This window comes from Sorex fumeus, unplaced genomic scaffold (assembly GCF_029834395.1).
Source record: "Sorex fumeus unplaced genomic scaffold, SorFum_2.1 ptg000043l, whole genome shotgun sequence".
NCBI lineage: Eukaryota > Metazoa > Chordata > Mammalia > Eulipotyphla > Soricidae > Sorex > Sorex fumeus.
The window spans coordinates 44,359,778-44,381,178 of NW_026606100.1; the positions used below are offsets into that span (position 1 = coordinate 44,359,778).

At 42.7% G+C, this 21,401-nt stretch overlaps 1 protein-coding gene across 1 annotated transcript in view; it reads left to right on the forward strand.

Annotated features, from left to right (window-relative positions):
- Positions 1-21,401, forward strand: part of ATRNL1 (attractin like 1) — a 788,116-nt gene that overhangs the window by 168,756 nt on the left and 597,959 nt on the right. Inside the window, exons 15-18 of the mRNA XM_056120591.1 lie at positions 767-948; positions 3,859-4,072; positions 4,972-5,160; positions 20,646-20,864. Of these exons, the coding sequence (XP_055976566.1) occupies positions 767-948; positions 3,859-4,072; positions 4,972-5,160; positions 20,646-20,864 (804 nt within the window). The remainder of the gene's footprint in view (positions 1-766; positions 949-3,858; positions 4,073-4,971; positions 5,161-20,645; positions 20,865-21,401) is intronic.

The following is a 21,401-nucleotide window of genomic DNA, read 5'->3' on the forward strand; positions in this document are numbered from 1 at the left end:
TGTTCTCTCTCTCCTTTTGGGTGCTGTGGTTTGCAAAAGAGGCATTGAGTGGCAGTCATGTTCGGTCTATAGTCTACTTTCAACATGCATCTCCCACCCTGGGAGGATCCTCCTAACACCCTTTATTTGGTGCTCCCTTCTCTATCTGAGCTCTCTTTTCCCCTAACATGTGTGGTTGGCCTCCAAGCCATGGAGTGAACCTCCTGTTATTTATCTTGGCTATTCTGGGGTGTTAGTCTCCCAATTTGTTACTTTATATTCCCCAGATGAATGCAGTCTTTCTATGTCTGTCCCTCTCTTTCTGACTCATTTCACTTGGCATGATACTTTCCATGTAGTGCCACTTGTATAGCACATTTTAATAGTTGTTACAGAGCAGTGACATTTTATGTTTAAGAATTACATGAAAGGGGCTCAGAAGATAGTGCAAAGGATGGAAGAGTGTGCACCGTTTATGGAAACTGAGGCTCTGCCCCATGTTCCAGATGCTCCCCAAGTACCACCTAAGAGGCTCCTGAGCCCGAATTGTCCCCAGGCACCAATGGATTCAACCCCCCATCACCGATTATAAAAAAAAATACAATCTCCTGTTGTCATTTTCAAAATTACAGAGACATTTTTGGAGTATTTAAAATATTTAACTTTTTATTTTTTGTTGAAAATTATTAAAACAAATGTGAAAGTTATGTTTATAATTTTAAAATTATTGAAAAACGAACTTGCCTTTTAGTAATCGAAAAATAAGATATGTTTTTCTTTCGAATAGCTCATCTTTGCGGAGAAGGATGGAATCATATTGGTGATGCGTGTCTCAGACTCAATTCTAGTAGAGAAAGCTATGATAATGCCAAACTTTATTGCTATAATCTGAGTGGAAATCTTGCTTCATTAACAACCTCAAAAGAAGTAGAATTTGTTCTGGATGAAATACAAAAGTATACGCAACAGGTAACAGCTGTGTTTATTCATGTAATGGAAATGTGTCAGTAATTTCCTAATAATTAGTAATAGCAAATTCTGTTTTTAATTATAAGTAATAACAAAAATAGAACAGATTTCAAATGTGAACTGATTTTGGATTATGCTATGTGTAAATTTTCTAATTTGCTTATTTTATGTTTTATAGAGTAAATCATTACTTTATCTTACATTATTTTACATTATCTTACATTATTTCATGAATAAGTAAATCAAATACATGTGCATATCATGTAAGGATTTATTTTGAATTTTATTTTATTTTTTTTATTTTTTATTTTTTTATAATTTATTTATTTATTGAATCACTGTGGGAAAAGTTACAGAGCTTTTGGGTTTAGGTCTCAGTCATGTAGATACCAAACACATTTCCCTTTACCAATACTCATTTTTAACCCCGAACCCCAATAGACCCCCACCTCCTACCCCTCCCAATTCTTGTGAGGCAGATGAGTTCTAGTTAATACTCTATCTACTTTGACTAGATAGATTATTTCGATAGAAGATGCACAATTATTGTTTAGAGTTTACGACCCACCCCCCACAATCAGACATGCTGAAACAGCGTTGTGAAATGATTTGCTTTCTACAACTTGGTTTAAGAATAAAATGAGGTTTTGAATTTCTGCTATTTTACTTATTGACCCTGGAAGAATTTCTATTAAAAGTTAGCTAGTTAAGAGATTGGTTTCTGTGCCCTGGAGTCGTGGCCGTGCCGGAGAGCCGCTCGTGGGGGGCAGCTGGCGACCTCGGTGGGGCGTGGGGGACGGCCCACAAAGCCCCCCTTCCCATGAGGTCCCTGCCGCTCCCGCCAGCCCTGGCTCAAACCTGCTTTCCACAAGGCTCCCGTGCGGCCGCCATCTTTCTTTCCAGAGAGGAGCGGATTATTTTGAATTTTAATTTGAGATGTCCCTTATAATTAAAACAGCAGACTAACCATTGTTTATGTATGTGAGTGAGAGAGACAAAGCGTGAGAGTAATTTGTTATTTTAACTAACTTCATGCTGCTTTTTAGGTAGGTAGAGATTTACTTGAAACAGTAAAATAAAAGTTGGTAGAATTAAAGACTACATTTTATTTTATTTTATTTTTTGAAATTTTTATTAGTGAAACACCATGAGGTACAGTTGTAGATATAAAAATTTTTGTGCTTGGGTTTCAGTTATACAATGATTGAGTACCCATCCCTCCACCAGTGCCCATTCTCCACCTCCAATGCTCCTGGAATCCCTCACACCCCCCCCCCCCACCCCCCCTCCATCCCACCCCACCCCTATGGCAGGGCATTCCCTTTTGTTCTCTCTCTCCTTTTGGGTGCTGTGGTTTGCAAAAGAAACATTGAGTGACAGTCTTGTTCGGTCTATAGTCCACTTTCGGCATGCATCTCTCATCCTGAGATGATCCTTCCAACACCCTTTATTTGGAGCTCCCTTCTCTATCTGAGCTGCCTTTTACTCCAGCATGTGCGGCTGGCCTCCAAGCCATGGAGTGAACCTCCTGGTACTTGTCTCGGCTATTCTTGGGTGTTAGTCTCCTATTTTGAAAAACTTCATTTTAAACAGTATAAAAAATGCTAAAATGGATAGCACTTGGAAAAACATTCATTTTCTAGAGTATCTTAAGAAAATATTTTCATAGGAAATTATAACCTTCCAACAAGTTATATAAATACCAATTTATAGGACATATCTAAGGAGAATTTACAGTAGTTTCTATTCTTGGGCTATTAAAATATGGTCACATGTTAATAGGTTCACTAGGAGACTCAAAACAATTCCGTAATCTAGTTTGCAAGTGTATTTTTAGTTCATGTACTTGCTTGAAATATATAAGCTGTCATATCAGATTTTTGAAAAAGATTGCTTAGAAAATAAAGTAAAAACTCAATAGAGATCAAAAGTAAATGATGAGGCTAAACATTAATGATACCAAAATCTGGGTGGCAATGTGCTTGGGTACGAGGGTCCGGCTTGCTGCATGGAGATGGTGGATCTTGGCCGCAGCTTCTCCCCGACTACGCTCCGCCTACCTGGTACATGTGTCCAGATAAATATACTGTGGCTGCCGTGGCTGGAGGAGCCTCTTCTGGGAGAATTAGAGCTGCAAATGGTGTTGAATTGGCAACTTGTCGAATTGGCACTCTGTGTGATGAGCAAAGCATGTGCAAAGTGGAACCAACCTCCAAGCATATAGGATTGATGAATGCACAGCCCCACTCAGCAGCCCGACTGTGCTCACCCAGAACCCATTTCCATAGCTCAGCTGTGGGTGTCGGAAAGCCACTTGCCTCAGTGGTGCAAGAATCTTACCCAGTCAGGTGGTGTGCATCCATTTGGAGTTTCGTTTCCTTTTCTTTTTTCTTTTCTTTTCTTTTCTTTTCTTTTCTTTTCTTTTCTTTTCTTTTCTTTTCTTTTCTTTTCCTTTCTTTTTTTTCTTTTCTTTTTTCTTTTTGGGTCACACCCGGCGATGCACAGGGGTTACTCCTGGCTCTGCACTCAGACATTACCCCTAGTGGTGCTCAGGGAACCATATGGGGTGCTGGGAAATCTAACCCAGGTGGGCCGCGTGCAAAGCAAACAAACACCCTACCCGCTGTGCTGTCGTTCCAGCCTCCAAACTTTTCTTTCTTGTCTAGAATTTAAATGTATTAGAATCCATCCATTGTCTTATACATCCATATTTAAAAACAGTTTTCAACTTTACAACATTCTCCAAAGTGTGCTGGGACAGTTATGATCTGCCACCAGAACTCATCAGCCACGGATGTGCTCTACAGTCCTCCCGTGTCCTTTGTCAGGATAGTGACGGTTTTGCTCAGGAGTGGGACGCGCGGGCCCCCCGCCTGATGGTTCTAAATGCTCCTTTCACTGTGTGTGCAGAAAGTCTCGCCGTGGGTAGGCCTGCGCAAGATCAACATTTCCTACTGGGGCTGGGAAGACATGTCCCCCTTCACCAACACCTCGCTGCAGTGGCTTCCCGGAGAGCCCAATGACTCTGGCTTCTGCGCGTATCTAGAAAGGGCCGCTGTGGCGGGGCTCAAAGCCAATCCTTGTACGTCCATGGCAGATGGTCTCGTCTGTGAAAAGCCTGTGGGTAAGTGGTGGATCAATGAGGATCTTAGAAATGGAGCATTTCTTTGGGACTGGAGTGATAGTACAGTGGGTAGGGCATTTGCCTTGAACCTGGCTGACCCAGGTTCGATCCCAGACATCCCATATGGTCCCACAAGCACCACCAGGAGTAATTACTGAGTGCAGAGCCAGGAATAACCCCTGTGCATTGCCAGATGTGACCCAAAAAGGGGGGAAAATGTAGCATTTCCAATCCCTCTTTTTCCATATCCTTCTTTTGAGGGAGGTGGGTGGGAGTGGTCTATGTGCATGATGTAGCTTCCACCATCTTATTGGGATGCTGATTTTTATGCCAATATCTTTCCAATAGATGTGACATATATTGGATTTTATGTAAAGGTCGTTTGGTAATTCTTTTTGTTTATATCAGAGACATGAGCTCTGATCAAATTTACTTCGATAAGGTATAACATGGTTATGGACAGAATTGTAGCTGGGACATGAGAGAATGACTATGTCCATTTTTTTCCATAAGCAGATAGAAATATCAATTCATATGTTGCATTTCAGTTTATCATTTTCTTTTTAGGGTGCTGGGAATCAAACCCAGCACCCCGTAGATGCAGAGCACGCACTCTCCACCCCGAGCTATGCCCCCAGCCTCGATAATCTTTTTAAATTATACAACTCGGTGTGCCTTGTGACCATTCCCAGTGACAACGTGCAAATCTGGCGACAAATTTAAGAAGTGTCGCCACATGGCTTTCATTTTTATTGGCCACGTTATTGATGCTGTCATTTTTACGCTCTGCGGGGCATAGTTGGGACAGTAGCTAAAGAGACAATCAAATAAGCCTGCTCCGTGTACCTTCCCACACTGCTACTCAGAGGAGAGACCCGTGCCTGTGTGTTGCTTTCCAGTGAGTCCGAATCAGAACGCGCGTCCCTGCAAGAAGCCGTGCTCCCTGCGGACGTCGTGCTCCAACTGCACCAGCAACGGCATGGAGTGCATGTGGTGTAGCAGCACGCGCCGCTGCGTCGACTCCAACGCCTACATCATCTCCTTCCCCTACGGGCAGTGTCTGGAGTGGCAGACCGCCACCTGCTCGCGTAAGTGCCTGCTCACTTGGGGGTCACTTTTCTGCGATGAAAAGAGCAATCAAATATTGGAAGAGGTGTTTTTTTTTTAAAGGAAGGACAAATATTACGAGAGACAGAGATGGTAGAGCAGGGAAGACTCTTGCCTTCCACATGGCTGACTCCAGTTCTATATCTCTGGCACCGCATAGGGTCTCCCGAGCATTGGTTTAGGACCCTGAGCCCTGAGCACTGCTAGGTGAGGCCCCATAATGAAAGAAAAAAAAGAAAAGAAAAAGAAAAAAAAATAAGTATGGTGACAACTGGTTTGAGTTTTTGAATGCCTTAAAGCTTCAGTTGATCCCATACTATAATTTTGAATACAGTAAACAGTTGCCTCATATTCACATTTTCCCGTGTTTATGTCCCTCCTTAAAACTCCATGTGTAGGTTGCAAACAGCATATACTTCATAGAAGAAGATATTTGAAGGGTCACACATCGCTTGGCTGTGCTTCTTGCTTCTTCAGTGCTTGTTGATCCAGCTCAGTTTCAGGGTACCTCTCCCCTCTCCCGACTCCCCGGATCCCCCGTTCTTGGGATCAAACCCAGGAGCTCATGTGTAAGCGAATTCCCCACTGCTGAGTTGTATTCCCAGCCCCACATGACTGTGATTCTTTTTTGTTTGTTTAAAGAATACCAAAAGTTTTGTAAGTTTAAAGTTGTCTTACCGTTTCTTTGCAATGATATTTGAGTTTAGCAGTTTTGACAGGCGCTTCATCCCAAAGGTGCTATACCTGCTCCGAGTGCATGAAGTTTCAGCGTCTCATAGATAGACATAGCCGCAGGGTAGTGCCGGACTTCTTGGGAGCTGTACTCCAGGAGCAGGTCCTGTGCCTTCCTGGTTTCCCGTCATGTAGGAGCTACAGGAAAGGGTGTGTGACATAAGCACTGTGTGGTGAAAGAGTCGCACACAGACTAACTGCATCTGGTTTTTGCTACCAGAGGAATTGTGTAATTCTGTCTCAGCAGCCTGGTAGAAATTTACGATCACGTGTACCTCCTGTTGCCTGGGAGGGTAGAGAAACTACTGGATGCAGAACTCTGTGTTGGCGTAAAATTTGGTTGATTTGTGCACCGTTCACCCTCTGATAATGGAGCTTATCAAAAAGGTGACATGCGTGGAGCACGAACAATTGATGTGTTTGGATTTGTAATAAGGTCGAATTCCTCCTGCACCACCCACTGCTCGCTTCCGAGTACTGAATATATTCACTCCCGACCCACTAATTGGAGTCTGTCCCTCTTGTGATTGATTCGGACTTTATGTCCTTATTTATGCTTTGCTGGGGCCCAGGAACCAGAGGCAGCTGCAGAATTACTTAAGGTTGGGGTCCAGTTTATGTCCATCCAGAAATACTTGTATTTGAACAGAGCAAAGTGCCGTTCACCTGCTCAGTCCTGAGAGGCAGATAGAAATGAGAGTAATATTTTGTACTTTTGTGTTTTCTCATTTCCCAACTCCCAACTGGCTGGTAAATTTACTAGCCTCCAAGTTCTAGGAACCCTTTGTTTTTCTTTATTGATTTTGTTTTTTTCCTTTTTTTCTCCCAGTGCTTTGACCTACTCACATGGGGCTTGCAGTGAGTGAATTGAATTGGCATGTTTAAGGAGCTGCAATTGCAGTGCAGTGGATGAGACAAATTAGTAGCCACATGAATTTAGTGCAGATTAAATTGAAAGGTATTTGATGGTTAGGGAAGAAACATTTTTTTCAGTGTCCATAAGGGAATTGTCCCCAGGATTCCAGTTCTTCCCAGTTCTTTTCTTTTAATCATTGCTCTGAGCGCTACATGTGACTTTTGCAACTCTTGTAGGTTTATCTAAGTTTTTGCCTTAATCAACTACCTTCCCTCTCTTCCTGTCCCTCCTAGAAGACATATGCTCATTTTCTTTTTTTTTTAATTTTATTTTCATAATGTTGTCCACATTAATTGGTTACATTCAATATTTCAACACCAATACCATTATCATTTCACCTTCCCACCAACATTATTTTGAATTTTCCCACCAACTTTCAAGCCTGTCTGCCAGAGACAGATGCTAGATAATTTATTTTTCGTTGCTCATCATGAATATCAAAGTGGCTGTGCACTTCTAGAATTGGAAAATTGTAAGTGGTTGGGGTCCAGAGACATCTCTGTAGGGAGCTAGTTCATTTTGAGATTCATTTGGGAGTCTCTGGGTCAAGGCTATTGATGCATTGAGATGACGCCCCGAGCCAGATCATTGGCGTGACAGCCAGGGACCCAAGTGGGTGGGGAGATGGGAAGGGCTGGCCTATCTCTGCTGCCTCCATGTAGCCTGAAGTCTTAGTCTACACTGAAGACTCGTACCTGGGTTTTGCTTCTGGATGCTCCTGTCCAGCAGGGTTTCTTTAGGGGTCGGCAAAGAGGGCACACCCACTCCATCTGACGCTCCCCGGTGGAATTGGCTCAGTACAGGAGATCCCAGTGAGCTGCATGCTCCTTTTCTCTGTGTGTGGGCCATCACTATAGATTGTTATAGTAAGTTTCTTAGTTACTTTCTTGACTTCTATCTGCACAGAAAGATAGAAGGCTTCCTTCCCCAGGGCATTGCACAGTGTGAGTGGACTGAGTGGATTTGCTCCTTCTCTCTCACTGCTCTTTCTTCTTCCTGACTTTGTTTCTCCCCTCTAAGATCTAGGCTGTTCTTCCTTGGTAAGTAGCTTCTGATTGTTTCAGAGAGTTTTGATCCATTTTGTTCATGTTTCTGCTCACCTGGAGGTTTGCTCCTGGCTCCAGTGGCCCTCAGACAAGTGGACTACCCAATCTCAGTCTTTCCTGCTCAAATGTATGGCTGCCTTTCTTTTTTATTTTTGGGTTAATTTGTTTTTTTTTTAAATTGAATCACCGTGAGACACACAGTTACAAAATTGTTCATGATTGGTTTTGACTGCAATCATTTGTAGGATATAAAAAAAATCGTATGAGACTAGTATCCTAGTCCAGGGAAAAGAGGGACCAAGAGGACTGTTCAGTGATTGTAAACTTGCCATAAGTGTGTAGGGCGTGGGGAGCAGTCAGGATAGAGAAGGGACTGGTATGACGATAATAGTTGGGAATGATCACTCTGAATATTGAAAGTAGGTAAAGGATATATACAAGATAACCTTTCAGTTTCTGTATTGTAAACCATAATGCTCTAAAGGTGTGTGTGTGGGGGGGGAATGAGTGAGAGAGAAAGAAAGAGCAAGAGAGAGGGGGCGGGGAGAGAGAATGAGAGAGAAAATGAGAGGTGGGGGAAAGAAGTATCTGCCACAGAGGCAGGGGGGGAGAGGGCAGGAGGGGAAAAAACTGGGGACTGTTGGTGGTAGGAAGTTGTACATGGTGGGTTTCAGTCACACAGTGTTCTAAGACCTGTCCCTTCACCAGTCAACTTTCTCACTTAGTGGTCACAAGCTGCTGAAGACAATGCTGGTAGAGACTCTGGCTCTTGCAGACGTTCTGTCCTTCCCGGGGAGAATGCCCACTACCCTATGGGGACCTGGCCCTATTACTCCATGTCTGGCATCACAATTGTACGAATAAACAAGGAATGACAAGAAGCAGAATTGAATTTATGGCAGGCAGCAACCCCGAAATTCTTCTTCCAGGCTCTTGATATCAGGTGGAGAAGTGTTTCTGGGATGGGCATGGCTGGCTGCCATCCTGACCCTGGTGAAGACCCAGGGTGAGGATTAGGACCATCCTGCTCAGTGTTGTTGCTGACTCCCAAGGGTTTTTCTGGCACATCTGGCATCCTAGCTCCACCCACAGGAGCACTCAGTGAGAGGAACCGGAAAGTTTATGTGCTGAATGAATCCGTGAAGATGAAGCTCAAAAATAGGCCAAGCCACCGTGTCCTGTTGAAGGAATGGCTACTTGGATGTGACTCCAGAGCAAAAATTCTCAGCCAGAAGGTGCCCGGGTAGGTCCCCAGGATATTCCAAGGGGGTCACACAGGTAGAAATCACACGAATGGGGGCCACTGCTTGAGATTAGGGTACCAAGAGAAGTGAGAAGTGAAAACATCAGAGAAGGGACCAAGAGAAGAAAGTCATCCCAAAGGTTGAGGAGCAGTGCTCCAGCATAAGGCAATACGTTCCCAGCATCAAATCCTGGGGTGTTTTCCGGGAAAGGGCAGGAGAATGAAGCTCCTGGACTTACTTCCATGCACAAGGAGTCCAGTGGACCCTGAAGTACTCTCTGGAGGCCCTGGAGCACCTGTTGTGGCCGAGGGCCCAGTGACTTGGAAGCGAGGGCAGTTGCCGTTCTGAGCCAGGCGGAGCGTGACTGTGGGCTGTGGCCTTCCCGAAGAAGGAGTCTCCCTCCACTACCAGCACCGTGTGATGCAAGACACGTGTGATGCAATTCCTCCCTGGGCCGCAGCCCTCCTCTCATTCAGACAGGGCTTCCTGCCTCTCCTCAGACCCCTGAGGCCCCCACATGAGAGCTACTGTGTTGAGAAGGCTGTGTTGAAGGTGCCTAAGGTCTTGGAGATTCAGCGTCACTGTGTCCACCTGCTGTGGTGGTCACAGAGCCTGTGACCTCTCGCAAGCCCACCCAGGAACTGACTGGCTCCCATTCGCATCCCTGGGAATAGTGGGGCACAGACTCCGGGTCTGGACCAGAGCCTGGCTGAAAGATGGAGGAGAACCTGAAGCTACCAGGAAGGTGTGGTGGCTGCAGAACCCACCCAGAGCAGGAGGGGGTTCAGACCCCTTACTCCTCTCGCCCCACTCCCCTCAGTCATTTGGAGCCCCTTGGAAGGCTTAACCCTCTGGTGCCTTCCAACATCTCTGCTCTGCTCTGACTTGGCTTCTCCCCAGTGTTGGTTCCGGGCCTCCAGTCACCTGCATAGGTGCAGGCGGGTCAGTATATAAAGCAACGAAACCCTCGATCTCACCTCCTGGGGATGCATCCTGGGGCAAAGGCTACAGTCCACAGTTCTGATGAAAGGTCTCAAAGCTGTGGGAAGACTGCCCGCAGCACACAGGGGTTCACACAGAATATTAAACGAAGTGCGGAAATGAAAATTGGCCACAAGTGATGGCATTAACCAAAAACACAGGGAAAAGTTGAAGTGTGGTGGAATGAATGTATTAAAAAATGTTTAATAGGAAAGATCAGAATCCGATGATACCAGTGGATGCTGAGGAAGTATATGACAAGATTTAGCAGCCATTTATGATAAAAAGTCCCAATTAAATGGGTTTAAAAGGAACATATCTCAACATCATAAAGACCACATAATAAAAATTCACAGACAATGTACTCTGTGGTTAAAAAAAATGAATTTTTTCCTTTAAAATCAGGAGCAAGAAAAGCTGTCCATTGTCATCATTTCTATTTTAGGGTTAGACATCTTAACCGAAGCAGTGAGACAATAATGAGAAAGAAAAGGAATCCAGGTTAGAAAAGAAGAAATTAAACTAATGATTATTTGTAGGTGATACGACTACACATAGAAACCCCTAAAAACTATCAGTAAAACTGTTAGAAACTAAGAGTACAGAAAATTGACTGGATACGAGATCAAAATACAAAAATCTCTTGCATTTGTAAAGGCAAATAGTAAACAAGAAGTAGAAACTAAGAATCCAGTTTTATTTACAATTGTATTTAAAAGAAATACTTTGAAATATTTTTGGGGAGCGGTTGGGCCATACTTGCCATTTCCCAGGGCTTTTTACAGGTCCTGGTGGTGGGAATGTTAGTTACACAGCCATTTTGGAAAACATTATAAGACTTTTTTTAAAATAGTCAATGCTTGGGGGTCTGCAGAGATAGCACAGTGGGTAAGGCACTTGCCTTGTAGGAGCCAAACCCAGTTTTTTCCTTCACATCACATATGGTCCCCCAAATCCTTCTTGGAGTGATCCCTGAGCACCCAGGCAAGAGAGAACCCTGAGGACTCTGGGTGTGTCCCCACCTCAAAAAGTGTCAAAGATGGGGCTCACATTTGCTCTAATAGTTCCATTTTAGGGAATCTGTGCAGAGAACTGAAAACAGTAGCATAAGAACAAATGGCCAATAGGTATATAAAAATGCTCTCCAGCATTTATCAGCAATTTCGGAACAGATATAGAATGACTGCATTCATTTCTGGCATACACACATATGTGTGTGTGTGTGTGTGTGTGTGTGTGTGTGTGTGTGTAGTCAAAGCCATATCCATGGCCAGGGAAAACAGGGACTTGGAAGACTGACCAATGGTTGGAATCAACCATAAGTGTGTGTGGGACAGAGGGCAGATAAGATAGAGAAGGGACCAAGATGATAATAACAGCTGGAATTGATCATGCTGGACAAGAACTGAGTGTTAAAAGTAGGTAAAGGGATATACTGGATGACCTTTCACTATCTGTAGTGCAAACCACAATGCCCAAAAGAGAGGAAGAGAGGAAAAGAGAGGAGAGGAGAGAAGAGAAGTGCTTGGGTAGGAGGGTGGGGGTGGGTCGATGGGAGGGAAACTGGAAACACTGGTACTGGGAAATGTAGACTGGTGGAAGAATGGATGTTGGAACACTGTATGACTGAAACTTAATCATGAAAAGCTGTGTAAGGGCCTACCTCACAGTGATCCAATAAAAAAACTTTACTAAAGCAAACAAATAAATAGATAATAAGGAGGGAAAACACAACAATATGTTGGTGTGGATGTGGTGGAAAAACAACTGTCATCTACTTCTAGTGGGAATGTTGATTGGTCCCATTTTTTTGGAAAACAATATGGACACTTCTCAAAAATACTAAGAGTTGAGCTTTTCCATATGACCCAACAAGTCCAGTTCTTAGCATCTACTGGAGGACCCCAAATCTCTAACTTGAAAAGACATTTGCACTCCTATGATCATTACAGCAGTACTTGCAATAGCAGAAACTTGGAAACAACCCAAGTGTCAAAGAATGGATGACTGGATGAAGAAACAATGGTAATATGCATATTGTAGAGTACCATGTCTTTTTTGGTTATAAGAAAAGATACAGTCATGCAATTTGCTCAACTGGAGAGTATCATTCTGAATGAAAATAGAGGACAGTGAGACACGGAATGAACTCTCCCATAAGTGGAACACACACACAAAAAGCCTCAAAAGCAAATAACAATTGGCCCAAAGCAGCAGAACCTGAGAAGTGGCCTACAGAACTGAAATTTTGATGGCAGGGGTTGGGAGTGGGGATCTTTTTAAAGAGGGAAGGTACACTCTGATGTGTGTGAAACTCTATAACTAGGAGTAATTGCAAATTGCTGTGTCTACAATTTAGAAAGTCAGATCTATTCCCAGTTTGTTGTAGCATTATATATAGCTAAACTATGAAAGCAGCCCAAGCTGCCTATTGATTAATAATCAGGCAGATGTGGTTCACTTATGCACAGGAATACTATTTAGTTATTGAACAAGATGAAAATTTGTCATTTGTAGTGAAACGGAAGGACTTTGAGGGAATTGTGTGAAGGGAAATAAGTCCAGAGGAAGAAAGAAACTTTTGGATGATTCCACAAGGAGCAGTATAAGAAAATAAAAGTGATGAACAGTGGAGATAAAAGACAAAAGCAGTGGACGATGGTAATAGAAGTAAGGTTTCCTGGGGAGAAAAGGGTGAGTGGAGGAAGATGTGCAGAAGGTGTGAAAGATGTCAGGTAGCGGATGCTATGGGGAAGAGAAGAGGGTGCTGTTGCAGGTAATTGTGCAGGGAGGTCGTATGCCATTTCCAGGCGGGGTGCAGGGGCACTGCTTTTACTTACAACAGTTCATCAGTGTCACATTTTTTCCCCCTCTGTGTACTTTGTGTGCTGTTCTTCAGAATAAGAAATTGAGAAGTAGGAAAAGAAACTTGAGTACACAAGCCTTTACTAAAAAGAGTATAAAAGGAAGCTTGGAAGCTTTCATAATCTTAAGAATTAAAAACAATAATATTATTTAAAGTTCCTTCTCCATTGTCTTTGCTGAAAAACATTTGTGGCCGGTCAACTTCTTGAATGTTTGCATGCCCACAGTATGTTTTTTATTTTCATTTGGATGATAAACACATGTTCAATCCAAAGTAATCATTCTGCAGTGTTTTTAGCATTTGGTGTTTAGGATGAGAATTCTTATGACAATCTAATTTTTACTCTTTGTAGCATATCCTTTCCCTGTATTCTGAATTTTTTTTTTCAAAAAAAATATTTTTTCTTTTATTGTGGGCATTCACATTTTTACAATTTATTTCAATCCAGTTTTCCAGTAATTAGTATAGATTGTTAAAATGGATTCATACTGACATTCTCAATATGGAATAGTTTCTTCAAAATGGTCTTCGATGTCTTCAATTTTTTTGTTTTATTTTATCTAGTCCCTTTTGAAAATCTTAAAATGGTTATTTGGAATTTCTTTAGGTTATTTAGGCTATTATTTTTTAATTATACTTGTACATTCCATATCTTTGTTAAGATTCAGTTATTGTTCCTTTTTATGGTTTTTACTTGGGACTTTTAAAAAATCTATTTAAGTTAGACTTTGAGACTTATAATTTCTCTCTCCACACACAGAAATATGAATTGCAGTTTTACTCCCAGTGAACTGAGTAATCACACCTTACCTGTCTGGGTGGCGTGGTTCGGTCATTTCTTCAGTTCTGCCTTTGTGTCTCTTGTTCGTGATCTCTTGCTTCTTTTGTTTTGTTGATTGTTGCAGAGGCTTTATTTTTCTGCTTCTATAATGTGTCCCTTGAGCAATTAGTTTAGTCCTCAGATTTTTCTTTACCATAGGTTTTTTCTTTCATTGTTCTGCCTACTGTCGGGGTTTGTCTCTGTCAATAGCCCGTTTGTGCCAGTGTTGTCAATAACAGTTATTTTGTTGTACAGCTTTTAAAATTATATGCTCTGTGCTGCATCCTTGTGAGCAGGAAGATCATGGTACTTGGCTGCAGGGAGACTGGCGTTTTGGGAAGTAGTGCTTACCTAGAAGTGATACGCTTCTTGAACAAAATCTCCCTTCTCTATTATGTCTAATTCTTTCCTGTGTTTTAACCAACAAGCATCTATTGAGCAGTAAGGAGAGGCCAGGAAATGAAACAGGGACCAGGTATGATGTTGATACTTTGTGCAAATTCAAGGTGCTTAAAAGCACCAGTCACCGTTGAAAGGTGTCAGCATCTGGGCCATGGCCTTGCCATACCTTTGGCTTCAACATTGCATCTTTAGTTTTTAAATTTTTATTTGTTTATTTTAAAGATTTTATTATTGAATAACTGTGTAACATTGCATTTTATTGTATGAATCATATGTGATAGGTTCACATTATCATTTTGTACTACAATGACTTAGTTTTTTCACTAAATATTGGATGGCATCCGGTTTGAAAGCATTCTTGTAGTTATTAGAAAGGTCTGCGTTTTCTGTTGATGTTACAGTGTTGCATCAGTGATCGTTAGAAGTTTTGTAATGAACAGGGCTTGAAGGAAACTTCACAAATGAGAAACAAGTGTAGGGTTTTTATTATTTTCCAGCTACAATATTCTTGTCACTGTCACTGTCCTCCCGTTGTTTATCAATTTGCTCGAGTGGGCCCAGTAACATTGTGAGACTTGTACTGTGTTTGGCTTATCAAATACGTCATGGGTAGCTTGCCAGGCTTGGCCATGCGGGCGAGATACTCTTGGTAGCTTGCAGGGCTCTCCAAGAGGGGCAGAGGAATCGAACTTGGGTCAGCCATGTTGGCTACGTGCAAGGCAAACACTCTACCTGCTGTATTAAGATTTAAAATTTAATAGTTGTAAAGATTTTTTTTTTATTGAATCACCATGAGAATAGTTACAAAGCTTTCAGGTTTAAGTCTTGGTCATACAATGATCAAACACTCATCCCTTCACCAGTGCACATTTTCTACCACCAATTACCCCAGTATACACTCCCTCCCACCTTTCCCCCTGCCAGTGTGACAGATGATTTCCACTTTACTCTCTCTCTACTTTGATTACATTTAGTTTTACGACAGAAGACCCACCGTTATTATTTGGAATTTCTCTTCAACATTCAGACCTGCCGAGAAGGCATCATTAGATAATTTGTTTTCTATTGCTGATAATGAAGAGCATATGATGTCATGTGGCCACAATAGTGGTCGTGCAGTTTTGGATTTCTGATATTTTAATAATTAAGTTCGAAGGGATTTCTGCCAGAAGCCGCTGGGTTCCAGGATTGGTTTGTGTGCCTCTGAGATTATGGCCATTCAGGAGCTGGAGGAGCCATTTGTTGGTGGCATCTCAGGGTCTCGTTGGGGTGGAAAGAAGGGCCAGTAACAGCCCCCATCCTGTGAGGCCCTGTTTGTCTCATCACAGCAGGCACATACCTCTCAGTCCAGTAGACTCTGAAAGATGGTGGTCACCATGCTGCCAGGGGAAGAAGGTGGAAAGTACGACGCCCTTCCCCCCCACCCCTGGGGTGGCACGGGACCATACCATGATTCACAGTCCAAAAGCATTTCTGCCAGAAGCTGCTGGGTTCCAAGATTGGTTTGTGTGCCTCTGAGATCATGGCCATTCAGGAGCTGGAGAAGCCGTTCGTGGGTGGCAACTCGGGGTCTCATAGTGGTGGGGAGAAGGGCCGGTTCTAGCCCTCATTCAGTGAGGCCCCCACATGTCTCTTCACAGCAGGCTCATACCTCTCAGTCCAATAGGCTCTGAAAGATGGTGGTCACCATGACGCAGAGGAGAAGAAGACGTAAGGGACAATACCCTTCCCCCCGCCCCCAAGGGAGGCCTTGGATCAGCTTAATTCACAGTCCAGAAGCATGAGCCACTGTGAGATACAGTTTAAAAACTTTCATGTTTGATATTCAGCTATACAATGATTGATCACCCATCCCTCCACCAGTGCAAACTCTCCACCACCAATATCCCCGTTATCCCCTGCATTTCTGTCTCAGTCCTTACCCTGCCTCTACAGCAGATAATTGCTCAAATACTCTCTCTGTAGTTATGGGCATTATATTTTGGTTATTATAAGAATAATTATTCTTATTATACACCCACCAACTTCCGTGTAACCCCATCAACAGCCAAGATCCAGAAACTATAAAACCAAACTCCTGGAGGAGAATAGTGCGGGGTCTCCTGCCCCCTCCTGGCTACCCTCACCGGGTCCCCTTGAAGGTGGGCAGATTGAGTTTTCATCTCCGCCCTGAGCAGAGTGCCAGAGCTGAAGACTTTCGGGAACCAGCCATAGCCATGCTGAGACCACTCTGCACATACTAGGATGAATCTCATGCATGAAGGAACAGGCAGAGGAACCCAGGTGTGTGGGACCCAGGGCTGAGATCACCAAGCCTGCTCAGATCGGGACTGGGCCTTCTCCACCCAGATTCTCCATCTTCCAGTACCTAGACAGATTAACATCCACCAACAGCTGTGTAACCCCATCAACAGCCAAGATCCAGAGACTATAAAACCAAGCTCCTGGAAGTACATGGCCACATTTGCGGCTACGTGACTTCTTATTGTCTAGTTCTCGCTCTCAGAGAACCTGGTAGGCTACCAAGAGTATCTTGCCTGCATATATGCCTGACTGGGAACACCTGTAAAGGTGATTAGAGGCTGCCCCCAAAGCCTCCATCCCTTTTGGAGAGCCGGGCAAACTACCAAGAGTATCCAGCCTGCATGGCAGAGCCTGGCAAGCTACCTGTGGCGTACTTGATATGCCAAAAACAGTAACAATGATGGTTCTCATTCCCCTGACCCTAAAAGAGCCCCCAGTATGCCATCATGCTACACTAGCACGTGACAGGGACAAATGGAGACGTAAGTTACTGGCGCCCACTCAAGCAAATCAGTGAACAGCGGGGTGATAGTGATAGTGATTTTGGTTTCATATTCCCACCACCATTCAATTCTGCCTTGTAGGGGCAGATGCTAGATCATCTATTTTCCATTGCCCATTTTGTATATCAGGCGGACACGTGGTTCAGAGGAATAGTCCTGATGCCCACATACCAGATCCATGCCTGTGGAAGTTTATGGTCGCTGGGATTCCATCTGGAGAAGGCGGGGAGACTGCACCTGCTTCATCTGGGGCTCCTCAGTGATACCGGCTCGGTTGAGGGCCTGGAAAATTTTCCCGTGTTGTGGTGCCCGCCGGGTTTCTTCACTGCTGAGTGCTAAAAATTGTAATGATTTTCAAGACAAATTGTGCCCAGTATTTTTCTGAGAAAGCTTTGTTAATAACCTGAATAATTAATAATTGCTATATTTTAAGTAGTTGGATATTCTATTGGTGAAAATAAATTCCAAGGGAATTATTTAAAGTAATAACAGAAGATTTGGTTCTTAATATATTAAATAATTTGAAAAATATGTAGCTGAAAGTGATATAGTAAAAATGGAGTTAAAAATAAGAATATAGAATATAGCTCACAAATCTGCATTTCTTTCAGTTCAGTTTTTTTTAAAGGTTTATGTACTGGCTTAAATTAAATGCTGTTTATCTCTTGGCTATTTGGAAAGGCAATCTTTTTAAAATTGACTGAATTTTAAGTTTTAGAGTTGATTCTGGTTCACAGTCACATAGAGAATATGGTACAGAGATTTTTCATCTGCTCTTTGCCTGGCGCATAGATATAATGTCCCACACTGCACAAAAGGGCATCTTTGTTACCACAAATCTATGTGCCTAATGAGGCTTTATTGATATATTATTGTCAGTAATGACAATATTGACAAAAATGCATTGAGATTATGTTGGCACATCATTGTCCAAAATCAAAAAGCTTCTTGGTGTGGTACATTCAACAGGGCGACACAATGACGTTTTCTCATTGCACTTTGACCATAAAATTCCTGTGTGAGTGGCCATAGCGATACTACAGTGGGTAAGGTGCTTGCCTTGTACACAGCCAACCCGGGTTTGATCCTCTGCACCCTGTATAGTCCCTCCAGCCCTCTAGGAGTGATTCCTGAGCACAGATCCAGGAGAAAGCCCTGACCACTACTAGGTATTACATCCCTCCCCACCGTCCAACCAGACAAAAACAAAATCAGAAACAAAAGCAATTCCTGTGTGCTGTCCTGATTTCTCCCTCCTCCTCCCTGGCCTCTGGGAAACACAACCCTGTCATTGCCTCCATAGTGTCTTCTTTTCTAGAATGTCATGTAGATAGAATCGTGTTAGCTCCTCTCTCTTTGTAATAAGCACTGTTTTCTTCATCCTTTTCAGACCTTCATAACTTATTTATGTTTGGAGATAGATTTGTCTGGATATACCACATTTTAGCTGTACACCTAGCTATTATGGGGAAATTTGGTTGCGGTGAAGTTTTGGCAGAGGAATAAAGGTGCTTTTAACATCCACGTGTAGGTTTTTTTTTTTTTTTTGGTATAACACCAAGGTGGGTATTAGCTGCATCTTTTGAAGGGATAATATAAGTAGATAAATATGAGAAGTCTTCACTTGAATGAGTTGTTTAATAATGCTAATCACAGTCACCTGGATTCAGTGTTTCAGAGTTTCTGTTTCTTTTAGACATTTTTATTCAGGAAAGAGGGGAAACGGTATTTTTTAACCTTCATACATCCAATCTCTGAAATTCTCAGTACTCAAAAAAATTGACAACAACAAATACTGTGGTGAGTGGTAAATTCTTTAACCTACTTTCAGTTTCTGAATTCCATTGAAAGTGACTATGAAGAGTTCTTTATGGTCCCCAGGAAACTTCTGCCTTTTTGTTTCCAGCAACCCGAGGAACAAGTATTTTTTTTTTCCAGTAATATTACAACATTTGGTGACGGTTTTGTTGTTTTGGTTTTTGGGCCATACCAGCTGTTGTTCAGAATTATTCTTGACTCTGAGTTCAGGGATCACACCTGGTGGGCTCAGGGAACCATATAAGATGCTGGGGCTGGAATCCAGTTTAGCCATGCGTGAAGTAAGCACCTTTTGGCTTCTCAGTGACACTTAGTAATATTAATATAGCAGTTAAGTTGTGTCTGACAGACGTCATATGGCATGCTGGGAATCGAACCTGGGTCGGCCACATGCAAGGCAAACACCCTACCCGCTGTGCTGTCACTACAGCCCCAGTACCCCCAGTCTTAATGCTATTAAAGTTCTCAAGAATCTTTCCCCTTTGACCTGGTAGTGGTGGTGGTGGTGGTGGTGGTGGTGGTGGTGGTGGTGGTGGTGTGTGTGTGTGTGTGTGTGTGTGTGTTTCACACCTTTTTATCGCTACCATTTTTTTCCTCTGGGGTTTTTCTAACATGGTGCCATATGCCATGTCATTATTTTCTAAGCCTCAACAATTTCCATGACAAAGAAAAAGGAAACTTTTTCTAGGAAAGTTCCATGTTGACACAATTAGAGAACGTTTCTGCCCAATATCAGGTACTCTTTGAAAAGTTAAAATATCACATATCAACTATAGAAATGTCAGATTTAATAAGAGAGTCTTGGAGTGAGCCTACAACTCTGGACTGGGCTCCTAGTGGTCTGCCTGAGGGAGCATCCAGTCCCTGAGTTTCCTGTGGGAGGGGCTGCCCTCTGTGGATGGGATTGAATATGCTCATTTTATTACAGCTAGATAGTAGTAGATTGGATCCTTGGGGGATGAATGTCAGACCAACCCAATGGGACTCAGCCTTTTCAGGGGATGGGCGAGCATCTTCTTCCTGGATGTTCACAGGCACATGCAAAAGTTTTCCTCAAAGACCTTAACCTGGCAGAATAATAGCTAACAGGGGCTGAAACAATAGTATAGTGGGTAGGACATTTGCCTTGCACATGGCCTACCTGGTTTCTATTCCCAGCATCACATATTGTCTTCTGACGACCACTGGAAGTAATCCCTGAGCATCGCTGGGGATTGCCTACCCAAAAAGCCAGAAAGAAAAAAAGAAAAGCTAGCTTGTTCAACATTTGAGGCAATGGTACATATGGTCTCCCGGATCAGCACCCCCAGTCTCTTTTTTTTTCTTTTTGGGTCATACCCGGCGATGCACAGGGGTTACTCCTGGCACACACACTCAGGAATTACTCCTGGCAGTACTCGGGGGACCATATGGGATTCTGGGAATCGAATCTGGGTTGGCCGAGTGCAAGGCAAACATCCTAACCGCTGTGCTATCATTCTAGCCTTCGCACCCCCAGTCTTAATGCTAGCAAAGTTCTCAAGAATCTTTCCTCTTTGACCTGGTGGTGATGGTGGTGGTGGTGTGTGTGTGGTTATCACACCCTTTTAAAAAAGAAAAAAAACCCTTCTCAGTCCATTTATCTTCTCTTTGTTCGTGATGTTTTGTTTTAAGTAACTACTGTCTGTGTCATCGAATATTGTCAAATGTTTATAGTAACTATACATGGCCTTTGACAGTCTCATCATTTCCTATTTATTTTTTGATCTGCTTACAGTTATTTTTAATATAAGATCATAATAACATTTATGTTCCCATCCTTGTCATGCAGCTCACAATTTTTCTTATCATGCAGCTCAAAATTGTTCTGGCTTGAGAACCTGTGGACAGTGTTTGGAGCAGCCTGGATGTGGCTGGTGCAATGATCCGAGTAATACAGGAAGAGGGCACTGTGTGGAAGGGTCTTCACGGGGGCCCATGAAGCTTGTTGGAATGCACAACAGCGAGATGGTTCTTGACACCAGTCTTTGTCCTAAGGAGAAGAACTATGAGTGGTCCTTTATCCAGTGTCCAGGTAATACAAATGTGATGAAACACTTTTATTATCTGCTTGAATAAACTGAGAAAAAGTTTTCCTTTCTTATAACAGTGATTAAGAAAACAAATTCCAATAACAATGAGAACTCCCACTTCATGGTTAAAAAATTTTGGTTGGGTAGGGAACTTGGTTTGACATAGCCTACCCGGGTTTGATCCCCAGCACTTCATATGGTCCGTTGAACACCACCGGGAATAATCACTGAACACAAATCTTGAGTACAACCAGGTGTGGACCCCTCCCATACAAAAAAAAAACAAACCAATCAACCAAACAACTAAACAAAATTCTTTTTATACCCATCTCTGCTGTGTAGATGGCATTCTGTTTGGGATCATTAAATAGAGTAACCAGATGAATGACATATAATTATTGCCTGTGGGCTCTTGTGAACTGCTGAGGGAACAAAATATTGCCTTTGTACAAATTTTCTACTGTATAGTACAGTCTTTTGTGTGTAGTATTATTATATTTTAAAATTCAAAGAGAAATACTTGGAGTTCTTTAAACTTC